Source organism: Carcharodon carcharias, chromosome 15 (assembly GCF_017639515.1).
Source record: "Carcharodon carcharias isolate sCarCar2 chromosome 15, sCarCar2.pri, whole genome shotgun sequence".
NCBI classification, from domain to species: Eukaryota; Metazoa; Chordata; class Chondrichthyes; order Lamniformes; family Lamnidae; genus Carcharodon; species Carcharodon carcharias.
The window spans coordinates 108,737,483-108,757,065 of record NC_054481.1 but is presented as its reverse complement, the minus strand read 5'-3'; the positions used below and the strand labels follow the sequence as shown (position 1 = coordinate 108,757,065).

Sequence of the window (19,583 nt, the reverse complement as noted above, 5' to 3'; positions counted from 1 at the left end):
ATTAGTAATTTTGGGGAACCCATTTTAGGGAAGATAATCAAGCCATGGAAAGGGTACATCAAAAGTTGGAAGATCAGGAATGAAATGCCTTAGTTGCGAAGATTGGATCTTTCTTTCACCTGAACAGAGACTGTTAAGGGAAGAGAGTACAGGGAATCTATTTTTTTTTCTTTAATGTGGGTATTCCTGGCAAGGCCAGCATTTGTTGCCCATCCCTAATTGCCCTTAAACCGAGCGGCTTGCTGAGCCATTTCAGAGAGCAATTAAGAGTCAACTGCATTGCTGTGGGGGTCTGGAGTCACACGCCAGGTAAGGAGGTCAGATTTTTTTCTCTAAAGGGCATTAGTGAACTAGATGGGTTATTACGACAATCGGTGACGGTTGTCATTGTTGCCATTACTGAGACTAGCTTCCAATTCCAGATTTATCGACTGAATTTAAGTTCCACCAGCTGCCATGATGGGATTTGAACCAGTGTCCCCAAAACATTAGCCTTGGCCTCTGGATTACCACTACACCACCATCTCCCCCTATTTTCAAAGTAATGAAAAGTATCAATAAGGCAAATGCTGAAAGACCATTTCCACTGTTTGGAAAGTCAGCAGCAATGAAATATAGACTTGAAATTAGCACTAAAATACAAAAGTGGAAGGGTTCTCATAAATATTTCACTCAGGATTACTGGAATATGGAATGCTTGAGCGCAGGTTGTTATAAATCATTTAACAGGGATATGTATTTAAGATGGAAGAATATACAAAGTGGAAAGGGCAAGAATATATGATTGGGGTAGATAGTTCCAGTTGGAGAGCTAGCATGTTACAGGTGCAATGGGCTGAATGGCCTCCTTCCATGCTAAAAATGCCATGATTCACTCCCCACTGAGATGGTAAAAGTGCAATTTCTTTGCTTAGTTTAAAACCCTTTTGTTACATAACATGTAATGGTTTCTACTTAAAAGCTCACAGTACAATTAGCTCACGGCTGTCTGATCATATCATGGACTGGTTCAGTAATTCCACTGGAGCCGTTGCCTGCAGCTGAGTGTAGTGTGGGGGAGGTGAAACACATTCTACATAATCTCCAACCAATGTATTGTTTCAAAATATTTCAACATGGTAATTCTGATGCTGCATTTTTATTTTACCCACAATGTAACGTGTGGTGAACATGATTTAAGGACAATGTGAGGGTCAAAAATTTGATAGCGCCTTTTCTGCTTTCCATATACTAAACAAGCATCTAAGGGCAGAGGTTTCGGCCCTGTCGAGGTGGGGGGGTGGCGGGGTCGTAAAATCTGGCAAGTCGCTCAAAATCCGTAAAATCCTGCTGGCGTAAAATTCTGCCCTAAGCCTCCAATATGTCAAAGCCAATACTCATTACGGGCAGAAGGTGCGCTGCCCGCCATATTGGTATAGGTAGAATATGGGCTAAATCACAGAATGGCTACAGTACAGGAGGTCATTCAGCCCATCATGTCTGTGCTGGCTCTCTGAAGGAAAAAAAGAAACATACCCTATTTGGCTTGGCATCCATTTTTTTGGCCTCTTTGAAGCACCTTAGGATATTTCTGAGCACTGAAGATGTCCTACAGCCTCATGTTGTTGTTGTAATTGGTAGAAAGGGCTTAGAATTTGTTACAGGCCCTTAAAAAAATGGCTTTGGTCTTCCCATATTTAACCTGAGAGAATTGTGGTCATCCAAGACTGGGCATGATACCAGAGAGACTGGGGAAAGTGGGGGGAGATGGAGACTGGAGGGTTAGAACTGGGTATCACCTGTCCACATGTGGAAGCTGAAAATCTGCCTGTGCAGGTGATGCTGTCAAGAGACAGCATGTTAATGAGGAACATGGGGGTCTAAAGATAGACCGCTGAGAGTCTGCAGAGGTGAAGGTGTGGGGAAGGAGGGGGATGGGAGGAGAAGCCATTGCTGGAGATGCTTTGGTTACAAGTGACTGTGTAAGAATTGGAACCAAACAAGGGGCAAGTTAATCGAGCTAGACAATGGAGGAGAGATGTTGGAGGAGGACAATGTGTCTGACCATATTGGACAGAGAAGGATAGTGGTTACACCAGAGAAACAATCACAGATGATGTAGTTTGTGATTTAGGAATATTTTAGTGCTACAGCAGGTATAGAAGTGGGATTGTTGAGCCAAATGATCTTTTAAGTTCCTTAATAAAAGCAAAATACTATAGATGCTGGAGATCTGAAATGAAAGCAGAAAATATGGGGAAAGCCCAGGAGGTCTGGCAGCGCCTGTGGAGAGAGGGGCAGAGTTAACATCCAGTCTAATATAACTCTTCTTTGGTTCCTCAGGTGCTGCCAGACCTGCTGAGTTTTTCCAGTATATTCTGTTTTCAAGTTCCTTTATTTTTATGTTGTACAGCAAGACGGTATCTTATCAGTTGGTTAGTGGCAGTAAGAAAGAGGAAGAACAAAAGCAGGGACTTCAATACTCTGAGACTCTCCTAGAGCGGAATCGCCCCAGATTTACACCAAGTGCGGTACTGGGTGGGTAAAATGACGTTTTACCCACCGGTCACAATGGTGGGTTTTCACACCGTGTCATCCCAAACCCGCCACATTAATGATGCATTCCCAGGATACACGCTGTTTCCATGGCAGGCAGGCTCCAATTCGCCAGCCACGCTGTCACCTCACCGCTTCATCACACCAGGCACCACATTTAAAGTACAGCCATGCTCAGTGCTTCCAGCCCAGGGTTGCAGCAAAGAAGACATGGCCCCGAAAGGCAAGAAGACTGCAGCCCTCGAGCGCCTTTTGGATACCGTGGAGGCCCACTGTGATGTCCTCTACACCCACTCTGCTGCAGGAGGGACAGCTACATTACCACTCTGGCTTGGTAAGCGATGGCAGTGGTGATCAGTGCCAATGTTGCACAGAAGAGGTTGGCCATCCAATGCAGATAGAAAATGAATAATCTCATCCATGAAGTCAGGGCATGGCAACCATCTCATCATTCTAAACTCACAAATTCAAGTCCATCACACATTCACTGGCATCTCATACTGCCAGCTCAAGTGACATCACCACCCATTCTCATACACATACCCTCGCATGTCCATCTGGCCTCATCTCCTCTGGAGACTGCCTCCTCAGCCCTCGCCATCTTGAGGCCACTTGCACAGATCAACATTGCCCCCACACACATCTCGGGATACCCTCCTTCCCTAGTACAGCCTTCATCCTGCAACCTCTTCCCTTGCCTGAAGCCATTTCTCCCCCTTCCCCAAACAAGCTCCTGCCCTGCAGCTGTTGAAAAGCCACCTCCCACCCCATTACAGCTGGTCTAGTGGGTAGAGACGTGCTGGTGAGCCCCCCCTAAAAGTGATGTGTTGCTGTCTGAGAAGCCTGGCGCTGATGATTGCGAGTGCTGACCAAAGCAAGGCAGGCAAACAAACCTAGAAGTCTTGAACGAAGTGCAGCCCACCTAGTGCACGCCTTATATAAGCTGTTGTGAAGCGTGTCGGCGTGTTTTCCTGCTGACGTGGGTGGAGAATCCAGAGGAGGCGGGGGTAGGTCGGGTGGGCTGGCCTTATAATGATGTGCTGATGTGTTACAATGAGAATCCCGACATCCGATGGTGGGGAACGCGGCCTGCAATTGGCAGGCAGAGCAGACAATCACAAACTGGTTTCGCAACGTCGTGAAAGCGATTTTTAGCCTTCTCGCCACATTGCCTGCTCACATCACCGGACACGCCCAGTACTGGCAGGCACAGAAAATCCCAGCCCTGGGGTCTGCTTGCCAATGTAAACCACCTGAGCTTTGTGCCTGTGGGGTAGGATATTATCCGAACCCTTTGAGTGTGTCAACGTCTCTAACACTCTCCAAGATACTTGCTGTTCTCCATCCTATCTGAACGCAGGTGGCTAATGAGAGATCAAGCATTGCCTGGGACTTACCCGCTGCTGTATCAGTGCGTGTTTATGCTCCATTTCCCTTTTCTCCACTGCTGAGTCAATCACAAGCTGGTCCAGCTGAACAGGGGCAGAAAACAAACAAAAAAATAAAATCTGTTAGTCTGCACGGACAGCAAGGTTCAAGGATGTCTCCTGTGCAGAAAATCACCATAGCTTTGTCCTAATCGTCTGTCAAAAATCCAAAGCAAAATAAAAAAAAAGACAAGATTATGAACACATCTTGAATCATTCCTCAAATTTAAAGAAAGTTGCTTCATTCTTTGAATAATAACAGGAAGCTAACCTATCAATAGCAATAGTAGATTGACTTGCACCTGTTTCTAGAATTATTCAGAGTTTCTGTGCATTTCTTTCCTGAGATTTAACATCACAAACAGGCCACTCTTTCTGGGATGGTTTTATGACAGAAAAAGTGTTCACTTTGGAGGCAGAAAAGGCAATTGAGCTCACCACCACCTTCTCAAGGGCAACTAGGGTTGGGCAATAAATGCTGACCCAGCCAGCGAAGCCCACATCCCATGAATGAATGCAAACAAATCCAGGGTTGAACCTACAAGCAACATTTCCCCAGAACTCTCTTGGATTGTTCAGTTCTTTTGTGCAATTGTGCTGTAGAAAAGCAAACACCTTAGTGCATGAATTCAAAAAAATTCTTAATTTATCCCAATTTCTTTCTCTTTTAAACTAGCTAGCACGGAGCACCACTGATTACACATTCCAAGTCTCAGTGTTATCTTGCTGACAGATAAAACCGTTATCTGTTACTCTGGGATGTGGCCCACATGCCAGCTTGGGGTCAGGCCTCTCCTCTCAAAACCACTCCTGCCGTTAATGTAAGTTCACTTGGCCCGTGCGTAGTCCCAGCAGGGCTTCCTGCGAGAACAATCATTCCCAGCAATGATGACGGAGGCCTTGGCTCCAGCCGCTGCCTTACCGGGGGAGGAAAAGGGCAATGGGGCATTCATGAAGGGGAAAGGGAAGAGGGAAAAGGGGGATGGCAATAAAGGGGGAGGGGAAAGAATGAAGGGCGGAGGGACAGGAAAGAGAAACATAAGGGGAATTGTGCTTGGGGAGGTGAGGGCGGTGGGGGGCTGGGGGGAGATTGAAGTGGTGTTTTGGGAGTGGAGAAAGAAAGTGGGACTTGCATTTATTTAGTGCCTTTCAAGATTTCAGGATGTCCGAAAGCATTTCACAGCTGATGAAGTAATTTTGAAGTGCAGTCACTGTTGTAATTTTGGAGACTGGGGGGAGCAGGGGGAGTGCCAGCATGAACTGAGGGACAAACACCAGATTGAACTGTGCGTGCAGAGCTGGGGAAGCAGTGTTAGCATGGTCTATTGAAAAAGGGAAAGTATGTCAGCTTGAATTCTGGAGGAAACGGAGATGAAATCTGGTGTGCCTCTGGAGGATTAGAGGAAGATACTTCATAGCTCAAGGCGGCAGCTCACCACCACCATCCTGAGGGCAGTAAGGGATGGGCAACAAATGCTGGCCCTGGCAGCAATGCCCGCACCTTGTGAATGTATAAAAATATTGACAACTCTAGTACAAAGGAATAAAGAACAAATTTGCAGGCCTAGAGCATCTTTCACATCCTCAAGATATCCCAAAGCATTTCACAACCAATGAAGAGCAATCACTTTCATTTTGTGGGCAAATATCACAATTTGTACAGAGCAAGGATCCCCAAGCAGCAATGAGATAAAGGATCGGTTTATCTGTTTTTAGGTTTAGAGATAGTTGGAAGGCTTTTTCAGCCTTTTTGAAGTTTTGCCCCTTAGCACGTACATTGGGGTCTGCATTGGTCCTGTGTGAGCTCGAGCAAGAACTTCCTAAACAGAGCTGCCTCATCGATTAGCTCACCACCTTTAAATCTTGCAGCAGTAACTGTCCGCGGCGAGTTTAATGGATAATTAATGTACAAATCCAGCAGGTTCTTAAAAATAACAGGGCAGTTGAGGGCGTGATGCCAGCTGAGCAAAACAAGTGGAGGAGAGGAATACATCGACTAGCAGCTTCTGGAGGTTGGCAACTTGTGGTATAATTCTTCTGCCTCAGACCCTGCTGGCTAATTTGTGCATCATGCATTAAGAACCTGCCATTATTTTTCCAGAAAGATCTGGCTCAATATCACCACTTTCTGCAACATCTCACACACCATCAGCCGTCGGTGAAGACTGCCCAAGTGAGGATCCCCCCTAAATGGGGATCTTTTCTCCCCAGGCTAGAACCCACTGAGGGCTGAGGTCGAGAGATTACATAAGAATGTAAGAAATAGGAGCAGGAGTGAACAATTTGGACCATCGAGCCTGCTTCACCGTTAAATAAGATCATGGCTGATCTTCTACTTCAACTCTACTTTCCCCATATCCCTCAATTGCTGAGAGATCATAATTTTTTCAATCTCAGTCTTGAATATATGCAACGATAGGACATCCACAACCCTCTGGGGTATTACAAATGTGTTGTGCATTCAGATAAGGATCCTTTAATTACATTTTTTCTACTCTCATTTTTTTTGCATGCTCCTTATTCGTTGATGTACCATTAAGCACTTTGTCTCTTCCTGTTCCACTCTGCTTGTCTTTACCCAAATAAATACACTGCTCTAATGCCTCGACTTTGCTCTTTGGATTTCTAAACCTCCTTCTTCCTGACCTCTTTCTGCTTCTTCAGTTCTCTGCCTGAAGGCCTGACCGACCCACAGCACCAAGACCTCCACCATGTGTAGGGTAAGGAGACAGGTCCGGAGTCCACCCCAGCTGGAATGAGATTGAGCCCCGTGCTGTTGGCACCAATCTGATCCACACCAGCTGTCCAGCCAATTGAGCCCCCAAGGAATTCAAGCTTCTGTGCCAGTATGCTACTTTTACATAACTGTTGCAGGCCGGAGCTATGGATAGTGATGGTAGAGGCTCGAATTTCTTTCCACATGGCTGACCAGGGAATCTCTGCTGCTTTTAGCGCCTGCCATTCGTGTATGTTGCAAGGATTTAGAAGTTGATACTCAACCTGTTTGGTCCTGTTGTGAATACACCTTCCTTGGTCATCAAGCCCTGGAGTGGCACTTGCAGAGCTTCTGGCTGAGTGGCAGGGACACCATCCTCTGTGCCCCAAGACCTCCCCCTCACTGGAACCCCCAACCCCCACCTCCTCCACCTTCCCCCCCCACCCCGGTTTAAAACCCTATCCACAGCCCTGGCTATACGATTCACCAGGCACTGATCCCAGCCATGATTGAGTGGAGCCCATCCCAACACAACTATCCTCCCACATTCACTGTGAGTCTGTCTCCTGAGAGAGGGAGGAGATCCTCAGTCCACCAGCATGGGCTGATGTATTTCATCGACAGCTAACGTATTTTTTACGCAGCTCATACAATTGACCCAACATATGCTCAGCAGCTCTGAACTCAGGAGCTGGTTATAATTAGTTTAAAAAAATGACTTCAAGGCCTGCAGCCACTTTTCTTTCATTGCTTCAATGAAACAAGTTTTTTTTCTTAATTATGTGATTAATTAATTCTCCAGGGTACTTTACATACAGTTTTAGAGAACGCCTTTAGCATTATTTCTGGAACTGCTCTCATCCAGAGTACTTCCCATTTTTATGTGCCATAAATTAATACTCCACTGTTCTCAATGTGTTGAAGTAATTTGAAATATGTAAAATAAATGCAGTTTATGCAGATGAAGTAGAATTTATATACCCACACTTGTATATATAAATGCGCATTTTATGTTATATATATATAAAATCATTTTTTAAAAAATGCTCTTTCCTCCCCTTTTTTAGCCCTCTTTGTCACCTGAGGCTTTTGTTGATGTACAGCTCCATATGAGCTGGCTATCCAGCTGTAGCTTAGTTGGTAGCCACTCCCAACTCAGAGTCAGAAGGTTGGGAGGTTCAAGTCCCATTCCAGAGGCTTGAGCACTTGACTGGGACTCCAGTGCAGTACTGAGGGAGTGCTGCACTGTTGGAGGCGCTGTCTTTCATTTGAGGCCTAAAACACAGTCCCCTGTCTGCATCGCAGGTGGTCATAAAAGATCCCATGACACTAGTCAAAGAAGAGCATTCTCCCTGGTGTCCTGTCCAACATTTATACCTCATCCAATATTATTACAACAGATCAGTTGGTCATGATCACGGCCGTTTGTGGCAGTTTCCTGTCGGCAAATTGGCTGCTGTGTTTCCTACATTACAACAGTGAGTACACTTCAAGGAAATACTCTGTTGGCTGTAAAACACTTTAGGAAATGGCGAGGTGCTGTGTAAATATATGCTATTCTCTTTTCCTTTTCACTCTCCACTACCACATCCATATGTCTATATTCTTACAGAAGCCCAGATGGCTGTTGATAGACTATTTGACTATTGAGGCTTCACAGTCTGACCCAATTCTGCCCTCAGCTGACATTTGCTTCTGTGGAGTTTCCGGCAGGAGTCCCAGGAGAGGGAATCGGGAGCGGGAATCATATTGGGCTTTTGTTCCCCCACCCAGTCCTAAGACAATTGAGCTTTTGAGAGGGACTAACCTGCTGGATCTGTGTGGCTCTGTACCACCAGGGACAGTGAATTTGTTCATTAAGCTACTGGAGGGACTTCTTAAACAAATGAAAGGGAGACTCCAGTTATTAAGTCTCTAGTTAATCCTCTTTCATAGAAATCTGCAAATAATCTCAGCAGATAAACCCTTTCCCATTAAACCCTTCCTCACAATTCTCATTAGCAACTCACCACCTGCAATGGCCACAAACTAATTAGAGAAAAAGGAAGCAATAATTTCCACCAATAATTTCTTAATCTAAAAGCGTAACTGCAACAGCATTGAACAGCCTCTCACCTCAGTGGCCAGCTTTTTCATGTATGGATCCAGCTCCTTGAGCAAGTCGTAGCCTTGCTGGAAGAAAGTGTACTGGGCATGCATGAATGACAGCATCTGGAACACAGAATGACAAACCAGAGACCAAGTTTTAATATTTGACATTTTTTCCACCATTGATCAATTAAAGTCTCCAAAACAGGAATAGTAATGCCACAGAATTCTCCCAAATCCAGCTATGGGCTTCCTTTAAATTTTTGTAAATAACTCGCCTTCCTCCAGCGACTCACTGCAGCCCCCCACCCTCCCTAAGTCCAGAGTGCCCATGCCAGTGGGTTTTACTGGTGAATGTTATGCTGTGCGTGAGTATTAAGTGTGAGTGTTATGCAGAATGTGAGTTCATATCCAGTGTTGGAGTGTCACAGTGAGAGTTTATACCCAGTGTTAGCTTGTTACAGTGAGAGTTTATGCCCAGTGTTGGAGTGTTACAGTGAGAGATTATATCCAGTGTTCGAGAGTTATAGTGAGTGTTTATAACCAGTGTTGGAATGTTACAGTAAGAGTTTATACCCAGTGTTGCAGTGTTACAGTGACAGTTTATACCCAGTGTTAGCTTGTTACGGTGACAGTTTATACCCAATGTTCGCCTGTTACAGTGAGAGATTGTACCTAGTGTTGGAGTGTTACAGTGGCAGTTTATACCCAGTGTTGCCGTGAGAGTTTATACCCAGTGTTGTAGTGTTACAGTGAGAGTTTATACCCAGTGTTGCAGTGTTACAGTGAGAGTTTATACCCAGTGTTGGAGTATTACAGTGAGAGTTTATACCCAGGGTTGCAGAGTTACTGTGAGAGTTTATATCCAGTTTGGAGTGTTACAGTGAGAGTTTATACCCAGTTTTGGAGTACGTGTCTTAGGCTGAAATCACTAACTGTATTGCCACCAGGATCTTGCTGTTTCTGTCTGAGTTCCATTCTGGAGTTGTGATCTACCAACTTCAACTGCCAACGCTCATGGCTTTAATAAAATTTATTAAAGCATTTTAATTCAAATTCAGTTCATCAGGAAGAAGGAAAAGGTTTCAAAATGTAGAAAATCTAATTGTCCAAGTAAGAAATTTTTAAGCCTGAAATATTTATCGTAAAGGACACAGAAGCATGCAGATACTCCTGCAGAAAGCAAATAAGCCAAGGAAGTCTATCTTACCGCATCTAATATTTCAAACTTCTTCTTTGCTTGAAGAACGTTAATCTAAGAAAGATAAGATCATGAGTCAGGGTTCCTTATTACACACTGTGAGCTCTAACACATCAGTTGCTGTGATACTCCCTGTTATATTGATGGTTGGTATTACTACTACTAATATTCCCTAATTTATTGAGAGCTGCCACTAATATTCCCTGCTTTGTTGATAGTTGGTACTAATACACTCTGTTTTAGTGTTAGCTAGTATTGGTACTCCCTGTGAGCTCTGGCTATTTGATTGATCATTGCTGCACAGCTCATGCTAAACACGTCAACAGTGCCGTACTGTCTAGACAATGCAGCCAAGAAGGCATCCAGGCTGAACCCTTTGTTGCTATGGAGAACTGAAGATTGGCTGCCTATACACTAGACAATGAGGGAATAACTGGAGGACCATGCAGATAGTGAGTGATGATTATTTTATATTCATTGTAAGGCATGTTCGAGAAAAATGAAATCTACATTTTACAACAATAATTCATTGTCACCCACAGTTTGAATTGATTGATTTTATTCTATCTGGTCAGAACCACAGTTCATAAAGGTTTCGAAGTATGTTAAATGAGCACCGTCTCAGAGGCACAAAGCTTTACTATTTAAGGAGGGGGAAGAATCAGTGGAGCCTGGGCCATATCTATCACACAGACATTACAGCAGCAATGTGGTGTGGCTGCACATCACACTGTGTGTTAGTAAACAAACTGGGGCTTTGACAAACACTGTGATATGAAGTTGGTACTGGTTTCAATAAGGGAAGATGCTCATGGGATCCCTTAAACCTCAAACAGGAAAATCATTGAATTAATTTATCATATTTCTCCTTGTTTATTTCAGGTGGATCCCCATCCACATTGTCAAAGAGATAATTGCAGCAAGTCAGCTACTTGGGGAGAGTTACTGAGACTTGGGTGGGGGTGGAGGGGTGTCTGTGTGTGTGTGTGTGTGTGTGTGTGTGTGTGTGTGTGTGTGTGTGTGTGTGGGGGGGGGGTGGTGAGGGGGGTGGCAGGGAGCTGAACAAAGTATCGGCAAAGCAACACATGTGATTTGTAACACAAAACTAATATGGGGCTTTTACTGAGCGACATACAGCGTCTAATACACACACTCATAAGCATGAGGAGCATCAAGTCAGACAAAAATCACTGTCGGTGGGAGCAGTGATGTAGTATTCTGACATTTTTGACAGTGTAATCTCATTCTTATTTGTAAAAGTCTACTGTGACACAGCTGAATGATTCCTGCACGCCTCTCTACATGTTTAAACTAATAGACTTTGTGCGTTTCACCCAGGGTTGGGGGAGAGCGCTGCGCTTTGCCCGGATCTTGGGTTTCCGAGACTCTTAAATGCCCCCTGAACATTGGCAATTAGGGATGGGCAATAAATGCTGGCCTAGCCAGCGATACCCACATCCCAAGAACGGATTTTAAAAAATTACACACCTAACGCTAGTGATGGATTTCAGGCCGGGGAGATGATTGTTGGGGTATTGTACTGCCATCAAGTGGCAGAATGTTGGAACTGAACTCGAAAAGCAACTAGACATCAACTGGCACATGGGGCTGGACTGCACTTTGAGCCCACAGAATAAAGAGGAATACGCTGATTTGAGTGAGATTTCGGCTGAATATTGAGTCCACGTGGTCGGATTATGCACACCAATACAGGACGTGGCAGAAGGAAGAGTTTCAGAGAGTGGTGAGAGTGTGGAACTCGCTACCACAAGGGGCAGAACATTGAGCGTGCGGGTGGACGCACACCCGACCCGGCCGAGCGTAAAATGACGCTCGATGACATCGGACAAGCGTCTGGACGTCATTCGCGTAGTCCCGCGATATTTCGTTCGGCGGGTGTGCACCGGAGTTGGAGACATATTTTGAGGACATATATGAGAGGACATATTTTATGACATTTTTATTTTGTTCATTAAGTTTTTTTAAACAACGCTTCATCTCCCTGAGGCAGCTCCATGCTCTCAGGGAGATTGAAGCGCTCTGTCACGCGCATGCACGGAGTCCTCCTCCCACCCGCACAGGCAGCGCTCAGCATTTCCGCTTGCGTTCCACGCTGGGTGGGCCTTAATTGGCCCGCCCGCGTAAAATCTCGGTACGGTACTGATCGCGGGCAGCGGTCAGCTCCCTGACTGCCTCTGCCCGGCCCCACCTAGCACCAACGCCAAGGGCAAAATCCTGCCCAAGGAGTAGTTGAGGTGAGCAGTGTAGATGGACTTAAGGGGAAGGTACATGAGGGAGGATGGATTGGAGGATATGCTGATCGGGTGTGATGAAGCAAGGTGGGAGGAGGCTTTTGTGGAATGTAAACAGTAGCTGGGCCGAATGGCCTGTTTTACCGTGCTATAAGTTCTATGTCAATGTTTCAGGAGCTGAGATGGGTTCAGAACGGGGAGAAGCTTTACAGATGAGAAGGGCTTAATTTAAACTAGTGCATGTCGGGGAAGGAGGGGCATTGGGACGGGGGAGGGAGGGTGTGGTTAAACAGATATGATGAGGAACGAGGCAAATTTCCGAGCACATTATGAATAAGGGAGAAGCAGTTTTAATAAAAACTGTGAGGGTGAGACATTGAGAGGCTAGACATCCAGACAGAGAAACATATAGAGGAAGACAAGAAAATAGGGACACTGAAGGGAATGAGAATAGACAGAAGGGAAAAGCCAACGAGAGAGATGTATGGATCAGGTTTGCTGTGTTTAAAAACAAATATATAAATCATTTGTACTAAAGTCAGAAAATTAGAAGCACTATTTAGAATGGAGAGACACAATGTTGTAGCTTTGATGGAAATTTGGCCTCGGTCACAGTGAGACCTAGAAGTAACTATTTCCAGCTAAACATTTTAAGGAGAGTTAGAGAGAGAAAAAAGGAGTTTGTGTGGTTTTCTTGTTTAAAACACAATTATAGCCATAGTTTTTATTGATGAGGGAACTCAGAGTCTGCCTGGGTAGAGCTGCAAAATAGTAAGGGATTTGTTGGAAGAACATTGTAGATCAGCGAACAAATTAACAGAGTAGATAGCGAGAAACTTTCCTGGCTTGTAAACGGATTGAGAACCAGAGGGCACAGTTTTAAAGTGTTTTGCAAAAGAAGCAAATGCGAGGTGAGAAAAATCTTTTTCACAGTGAGTAGTTAGGGTTTGGAATGCACTGCCTGGAAGTGTGGTGGAGGCAGGTTCAACTGAGGCATTCAAGAGGGCATTGGATGATTATCTAAATAGAAACAATGGGCAGGGCTACAGGGAAAAGGCAGGAGATTGGCACAAAGATAAAATGCTCAGAGAGTCAGTGCAGACATGATGGACCAAATGGCCTCCTTCTACACTGTGACAGTTCTGTGATTAATGGTGAGATTTTTAGACAATTTAGAAGCTTGGAGTAGGAATAGGATTGTAAGTAAGGAAACTTTACCTACATTGGCCTAGACTGGGATAATACAGAAGTTTACTGTCAAAATGGGGAGGAGTTCTCAGAATGAATTCAGGGCTGGTTCCCTGCTCTGCATGTTGGATAGCCAAGAAAATATTGTAGCGTTAGATCTGGTTCTGGGTCACAAAGGAGGTCAAGGAATCAACCTAAAGGCAGAACATGCAAGAAATAGTGACCTTAACCTAATGAGATTATTTTTTTTTTTAAATGCCAGCAATAAAAGCGTTGAACTGGACACTAGCCAATTTCAGGGAGAATGAGTGGTGATTCAGCCCAGATGAATAAGTTGGGAGGAAAAAAATGACAGTTCAAATGGTGGTGATGGAATGGGAGATATTTAAATAAGTGATGGGTGAGGCCCAGGTTATGTACATTCATCCTTGGAGTGAAAGGGCTGTGTCACACAGAAGAAAGTGATCTTGGGAATGTGAGCCAGGTGGTCTATTAGGGGGAACGAAACAGAATATGGGAAACAGAAAAGGTCTGAGAAGGGAAACACAGGTTAAGAGGGAGCGTGAAAGAAAGCTACTAGACAATAGAAAGGGAAATAGCAATCCATAAATATAAAGGAATTAAAAGAAAAATGAAGGAAAAGTGGGAACATTCAGAGATGGAGGGGTTATCTTGTCCGGTGCTGCACAGGGGCATTAGAAAACTAAACTTGACACTAAGCAACATAAGGTGATATTTGGAAAGGTCCCTATAAGCTTGGTCAAAGGGGTAAGTTTTAAGTAAAGGAGGTACAAAGGTGGAGAGGTTTAGGGAGGGAATTCTAGAGATTAGGGCCCAGGCAGCTGAAAGCACGGCTGCCAAAGGTGGTGATTTAAAATTGCAGAGACCAGGATTGGAGAAGCACAGATATCCTAGAGGGTTATGGGACAGGAGGCGATTACAGGGATGGGGGCAGGTGGATGAAGCCATGGAGGGATTTGAAAATGAGGATGAGAATTTCTAAATGTAGAGCACCCATTATTCTTGCACAACATGTGCCCCCGCTCTATTTACTGCTGGGTGGAATGCGCTTAGCCTGTATCCTGTCCATCTCTCACCAAAATATAACAGAGGCCTGGCCTGCTGTTTGATTCACCTACTGCAGGTTCCCACTCACTGGAAGGCCTCAGCCTCAGCTGATTCCAAAGAGATAAAACAGGCTGCCTATCAGAAATAGATCTCACTGATTAATCCAAAGCTGGATGTGAAGAGTGCTCGTCTGAAATTCATGCTGTGCCTCATGAACAAAGCAGTTCACAGTCTGCACTGATTTACTGGATGTTACCAGCGGCATTGTACTTTTGAAATAAGTCTCATTTCTGTTCACCTTTAACTATAGAGGGTTACATCATTGGAACTGAAGTGGGGAATTTGAATCCGAATAAGCTAGCGCCAGCCCCATTCTTTCTTCAACTGACTCACACACCAAACAAACACAGAGGATGTGGCTTTTCCAACAGAAATTGAACACACACTGTCAAAGATGCCCAGCTGTCTGAACATTCAGCACTTGCTACCTCCAGTTGGACAGATCTGGAATGATTCCTTGTTCTTCTGATCATTCTTGCGATGGCCTTTGGGGAAAATGGAAATTTTTAAAGATAATTGGCCAAAAGAACCAGAGGGGAAAATGAGGATTAAAAAAAAAAATGAATACAGTGATGTGGAATGCACTGCCTGAAAGGATGATGCAAGCAAATTTAATCGCAGCTTCCAAAAAGGGAATACATATTTAAAAAGGAAAAACTGGCAGAGTTACGAGGAAAGAGTGGGAGAGTGGGATGATTGGATAGTTCCTTCAACCAGCTGGCAGATGTACAATGATCCGAATGGCGTCACTTTGTACTGTTTGACTGAATTGAAACCAAATAAGGAATAGAAATAGGAACCACTCTCAGCAGCAATTTAAGGTTGGCTTTGTTCAGTGAGGTGAAAGCAGCTTTATCTTTTAATTCTGTTGAGTTTTAATGTCAGGATCAAGTGCTTCTGACAGTCAATTCCTCTGATGGTGTCAGCCCTCACTATTAATGGAAAATCAATCCATTGAAGTCAGCAGAAAGACAGAGATATGAAGGGGGATGTCGGAAGTAATGAGGATGAATCTTTGTCTCTTTTTTTTAAAATGAGGACTCAGTCCTTCATCTAAGTCTGACATGCTAATAGTCAACATGGTATCTTACTGAGATGACACATTGAAGGCTGAAAGATCAAGATGTGAATTTGCTGCCATCATGTGGTAATTCAAGGTATAACACTGAAAATAAGAATTGGCAACCTTTTCATTAACAGTCCTAGATTTTCCAAAGCTGTGTCATCTCCTGTTTTCATTGGTCTGACATATCTAAATAAAAATCCCTGTGTTTAAGTAACTTCAAGCTAAGTGAGCAAGAAACGGTCACCTGTATTATTTCTATATGCCTGGCACAAACTCACTCTCCCCAGAGGGACAGCCCTGTTTACTTAAATCCAGAGAATCTACGCAAAGTCAAGGATTAAGTACACCAAAAGTGTACAGGAATAGTAATGGAGTGTAAACAGCTAAAACTGCTCACTCCAGAGCACTAATAAGCTTCCCACTGATTATCCACCTCATCCTTTTTACGTATTAGTTTACAGGACTGGAAAGGAGTGAGTAAAGCCAGCTCCCTGGGACAGGTATACTTCAGGTAGGTGCCTGTAATGTGTGGTTGGCTGGTCCATGGTCACTCCCTTGGAGTATTGCGGACCTGTCTGGATCAGTTATTGGATCACCAAGTCTGCCAGAATACTGACTTCATTTTAATCTTCATCTTGGAGGCATTTCAGCAACAAAATGTCCCCACCTGAACCGCCCACCTCCCCTCCCAACAAACAATATAAATCACCAGATGGTCAATGGTTTGAGTTCTAAACTCGGAGATTCCAGAAAATTCTCAGGAACGGCATGTTGAGCAGCTCAGCTCACTCCAGAGGAGCTGTCTGCAGGATGGGCACACAGTTCATCCACTGAAAGGCAGCTTCACCAGAGACACAGAGCTACATCGACAAATTTTTGCAAAACATGATGACACCAGGCCCTGGATTCACAGGCACAATCCGAATACCCAGCTTCTCTGTGATACTTTCCCATACTGTCCCGACTCTCAAAGAGTTTTTTCATCAACTCTACAGAGGGTGTTTCCATCAAAAATGTTTTATTCAGTGACTAAATTCTGCTCATTTGAATGAATAGATTTCCTAATCAGGACAAAATTTGCATCCCTGGACAATGGGACGTGTCCTTTCCAGACTCAGGCTGACCCATATGGGTGTCTCGGCATTGAGGGAGCCCTTGATAACTGGTAGCTGAGCCTTGTACTGGAGGAGCCACAGGCTCTGACACCTTGGCATGGTGGCAGGGACACTGGGGAGGGGGGAGGGGAGTGTTTTGCGGTTGATCTTTAGGTCTGTGCAGATTCTGGCACATGTATAGCCGTGATAGAGAACTGGCAGGGGTTGTCTGGTCCCTGATGTCTTGACAGCATCATCAATCATATGCATTCCATCTGTTACTGGGCACTCCCTCACCCTGGCCACTGATTGAATGATGGTGATTATATGGTCACCAATGCATTGATTGAAGCCCTAGTTTATGGTTCACTCAAATCCCAATATTCAGTGCACATTATCAATTCCAATTTATTCTGTCCCCAGACCTTAGCTCCTTCCATCTCTCCTTCCTCCAATAATCTTTGGCATTTTAAAACCGAAACAGCCTCACCTGATCAATACTCCCGGAAATACCTCACCTTCCCCACCCACCCCCTTTCATTATTCTTGATGGGATTCCTGCTCTATCAGCCTTGGCCTTTCATCTGAGCTTCACAACAAACAGAAATAAAACCCAGAGTGATTAAGTCACGTCAGGGTGGAGAACAATATCAAAAATGCTTTGGAGAAGTGGCTGGAAGCCAGGCAGAAGGATTACTGCAGTGATTTAATGAGCTGACTTATTTGCACTCATGAAACACTGCTTCGTCCTATCACTGCTGCTATTGAGTGCTTAGCTTGTGTCATGTTAGCTGCTTTAATGTACCTTACAGTTATCTATTACATCATTCTCCCTACATCATTGGTCCCTCACTGGGGACAAGCTGCTCTGCTGTAAGTCGCACACCGATTTCCATTGCTCGCAACTGGGGAAATATCTCCCTTGAGACCCCAGATTGTGTCAGTTTCCTGCTCTCCTCTCCTGAAGGTGCTGACTCCTGGTTCAACAGACACCATAGCTCCAACGAATCCAATTGTCCACCCATTGTGTGTCCGAGCGTACACAATGAATAATGGCAGGCTATTCAGCTGCAGGCACCATCACAGCCATGCCTGATGCTGCCTTTATCCAATGTGCATGACCAAATTTCCTATCACCAGCCACTGTTAAAGGTGGGAACTCTGATATTCTTTTCCCCTCTCTCATCAATTGATTCTGTGTCCAACTGCGACCGGCCAACTTGCAGCTCGGACTCAGATCAGCGCTGGCCTGGATCTCCCTGGCCCTGGCCATTCACACTCCACAAACGGCAACACGAAGGCTAAACCTCCCTTGCACCTGGTAGAGCCCAGTTCACACTGGAAAATTGCTCTGATTCTGAAGCAAGCTTGGCACTCGGTACTTTGCGCAGGGAGGGTCCCGGTATCAGAACAAAGCCCTCTTGCTTCTTCCGGCACAGCCAGCCCAGGGTGTTTAGGCCTTAGAGCATCTCCAGAGGCCCTGGTTCATTGTCTTTCTCCATACCTGAAGAACGTAGTCCAGTGCCAGGTGCCTGAAACATTTCCTTGTCATGGTCAGCGTCCCCGTGGCCTCCTCCACCTCATGCGTCTTGTTACGAGTAGCTTGAGCGTTTTTGATTAACGCCAAGTCCATGTCCTCTCTGACCTTATCAAAATGCTTCTTGGTCTCCTTGAACTTCCGAACATCTCTGCATTTCAACAAGAAACACAAGCGCACTGTTACTCGATTGGGTGGGAGGTGGGGGAAGGGCTGGACAGAGGAATTTCAGAGAACAGCTTCAGCTCGTCTGCGACTCACATGAAAATATCTTGTAAAGCATTCACCAAATAACAGGAAATCACAGGAGGGAAATGAACCTTTCCCCCACCCCCAGTGAGGCTCAAGCCACATTCATTGAATTTAACCAAATTATCATGGATGAAAGTGGATTTAAGTGGACATTTGGACGAGGAACTCGAATATGATTCCCCACATAGTTTGTGGCACTCATTAAAGAGTGGCTGTTTGGACGTGATATCAGAGGGCAGCCAAAATCCTGGGGGATTGGTACCATTGGGTGGGGGAGGGGGACAGGAGAGGGAGAAAGGTGGGGAGCAAAAAATGGGGGAAAGCTTGTATATAGTTACTGAAGGGCAGCATGATGCTTTAGATGTTGTTTTGTGTATTAAACAACTGTTAAAGATGGCATCTATTGGCAGGCTATAGTCAAAGGGCAATAAATACAAGGTCATGATTTTCCACTGTGCAGGATACGTGCCAGTATCTGGCACACTGAGCGTCTGGCACAAGTGTCGTTCATGGGTTCACTATAAATGCGCACTGTATTAAAGTGCACAAAAAAACTCTCTTCTAACCGAAAAGCATCTGTGGTCCAAATGAAACCCTTTTCTGCTGCACAATGCTCTGATTCTATCCGATTACACAATTAAATCTTTTCTAATCAGAGACTCGGGGGATAATGTGAATGAATCGGATGTACAGTTCTCTTAAGTGACCAGCAGTTGCTTTCCTTTCCTTTGATTCCTGCCCTTGTTTAAGGGATCAAGTCACCAATGACGTTCATCAGTGGTTCTTTGGCGACGGATCTACTCATGTGACCCCAGCCAGATGTTCTCCGTTAAATCCAGCCCACTCTGTGTGCTTCCAGTTTACTGCAAGGAAATCGCTGGAGCTGATTTCACTGAGCTACCCCAGTCCAGTGAAATGCTGAAAATACAGTATCTTATCATCTAACAGTGAACACAATAAACCAAGGCCCCACACTTCCCTCTCAAATGGATGTGTAAGATCTCATGGCATTATTCCAACATTGATCTGGGGAGTCCTCCCTGGTGTCTTGGCCAATATTTGTTACTCAATCACCATTACAAAATGGACTTTACAATCA

At 44.8% G+C, this 19,583-nt stretch overlaps 1 protein-coding gene across 3 annotated transcripts in view; it reads right to left on the bottom strand.

The window, feature by feature from the left end:
* The window catches only part of LOC121288042 (arf-GAP with coiled-coil, ANK repeat and PH domain-containing protein 3-like), a 331,715-nt gene that overhangs the window by 85,451 nt on the left and 226,681 nt on the right, over positions 1-19,583 (bottom strand). For all 3 annotated transcript variants that reach the window (XM_041206296.1, XM_041206297.1, XM_041206298.1), the window contains exons 6-9: positions 18,200-18,383; positions 9,977-10,021; positions 8,794-8,889; positions 3,933-4,007 (exon numbers count right to left, since the gene is read on the bottom strand). In XM_041206296.1, coding sequence (XP_041062230.1) covers positions 3,933-4,007; positions 8,794-8,889; positions 9,977-10,021; positions 18,200-18,383 — 400 coding nt within the window. The remainder of the gene's footprint in view (positions 1-3,932; positions 4,008-8,793; positions 8,890-9,976; positions 10,022-18,199; positions 18,384-19,583) is intronic.